Raw genomic sequence first — 1,071 nt, forward strand, 5'->3', positions numbered from 1 at the left:
TGCTGCCTCCCCTCCCGCCCCCCCCCGGCAGAGCGAGGAGGAGGGGCGGCTTTACTTCACCATGGACGACGGGCAGACGCGCTTCGCCGACCTCATCCAGCTGGTGGAGTTCCACCAGATCAACCGCGGCATCCTGCCCTGCAAGCTGCGCCACTACTGCACCTGCGTGGCCCTCTGAGCCTCTGGGGGGGCTTGGCACAGCCTGGCACCACCAGCACGGCAGGGCTGGGCTCAGCCTGGCACTGCCAGGGTGGTTTGGCACAGTCTGGCACTGCTGGTTCAGTCTCGGAGCACGGCTCGACGCAGCCCGGCACAGAGCAGCTTGGCACAGCCTGGCACTGCTGGGGTTGTTTGGCACAGATTGGCCCTGCTGATATGGCATGGCTTGGCACAGCATCACCAGCACGGTGTGGCACAGCTGGGCACCAATGACATGGCACAGCTCAGCACAGCCTGGCACTGCTGGCACAGCTTGGCACCAGTGGGATGGTTTGGCACAGCCCAGCACCACCAGCAGGGCACAGTTTGGCACAGTTGGGTGGTTTGGCAGAGCCTGGCACTGCCAGCATGGCACAGCCCAGCACCACCAGGACGGTTTGGCACAGCCTGGCACCGCCAGCATGGCACAGCTCAGCACACCCAGGACGGTTTGGCACAGCCTGGCACTGCCAGCATGGCACAGCCCAGCACAGCCCATGGCAGGACCCCCACACTCAAGCACTTTCTCCCCTCTGCCCTGCAGCACCAGCCCCGAGTGTCCCTGCAGGGGCCTGGCACTCCTTTCCCCCTCACCAGAGGGGGTTTTGGGGTCCCCAGGAGCGGGGTCCCGGGCTGTGGGGGTGAGGGGGGCACCCATCACCGTGTCCCCCACGTCTCCACGAGGCCAGTTGAACTGGGACGTGTTTTATACCAGTGAGAAATAATAAAGGTTATTTTTGCAGAGCTCCTGCTTCGTTCCTTGCCATCCCCAGAGCCCCCCCCAGTGCCGGTGGCACACGGCTGGCAGCGTCCCCATCTCCCACGCCTGGCAGTGTCCCCGTGTCCCGCTGTGTCCCCACTGTGCCACACAAA

The 1,071-nt window shown here is 64.9% G+C and overlaps 2 protein-coding genes across 2 annotated transcripts in view; both read left to right on the top strand.

Annotated features, from left to right (window-relative positions):
• Positions 1-782, top strand: part of GRB7 (growth factor receptor bound protein 7) — a 12,885-nt gene extending 12,103 nt beyond the window's left edge. The window contains exon 8 of the mRNA XM_005430399.3: positions 32-782. Within this exon, the coding sequence (XP_005430456.2) occupies positions 32-178 (147 nt within the window). The 3' untranslated portion in view covers positions 179-782. The remainder of the gene's footprint in view (positions 1-31) is intronic.
• Positions 621-1,071, top strand: part of LOC115948927 (retinol dehydrogenase 8-like) — a 4,678-nt gene continuing 4,227 nt past the window's right edge. The window contains exon 1 of the mRNA XM_031064759.1: positions 621-647. Within this exon, the coding sequence (XP_030920619.1) occupies positions 621-647 (27 nt within the window). The remainder of the gene's footprint in view (positions 648-1,071) is intronic.

This window comes from Geospiza fortis, unplaced genomic scaffold (genome assembly GCF_000277835.1).
Source record: "Geospiza fortis unplaced genomic scaffold, GeoFor_1.0 scaffold992, whole genome shotgun sequence".
In the NCBI taxonomy this organism is placed as follows: domain Eukaryota; kingdom Metazoa; phylum Chordata; class Aves; order Passeriformes; family Thraupidae; genus Geospiza; species Geospiza fortis.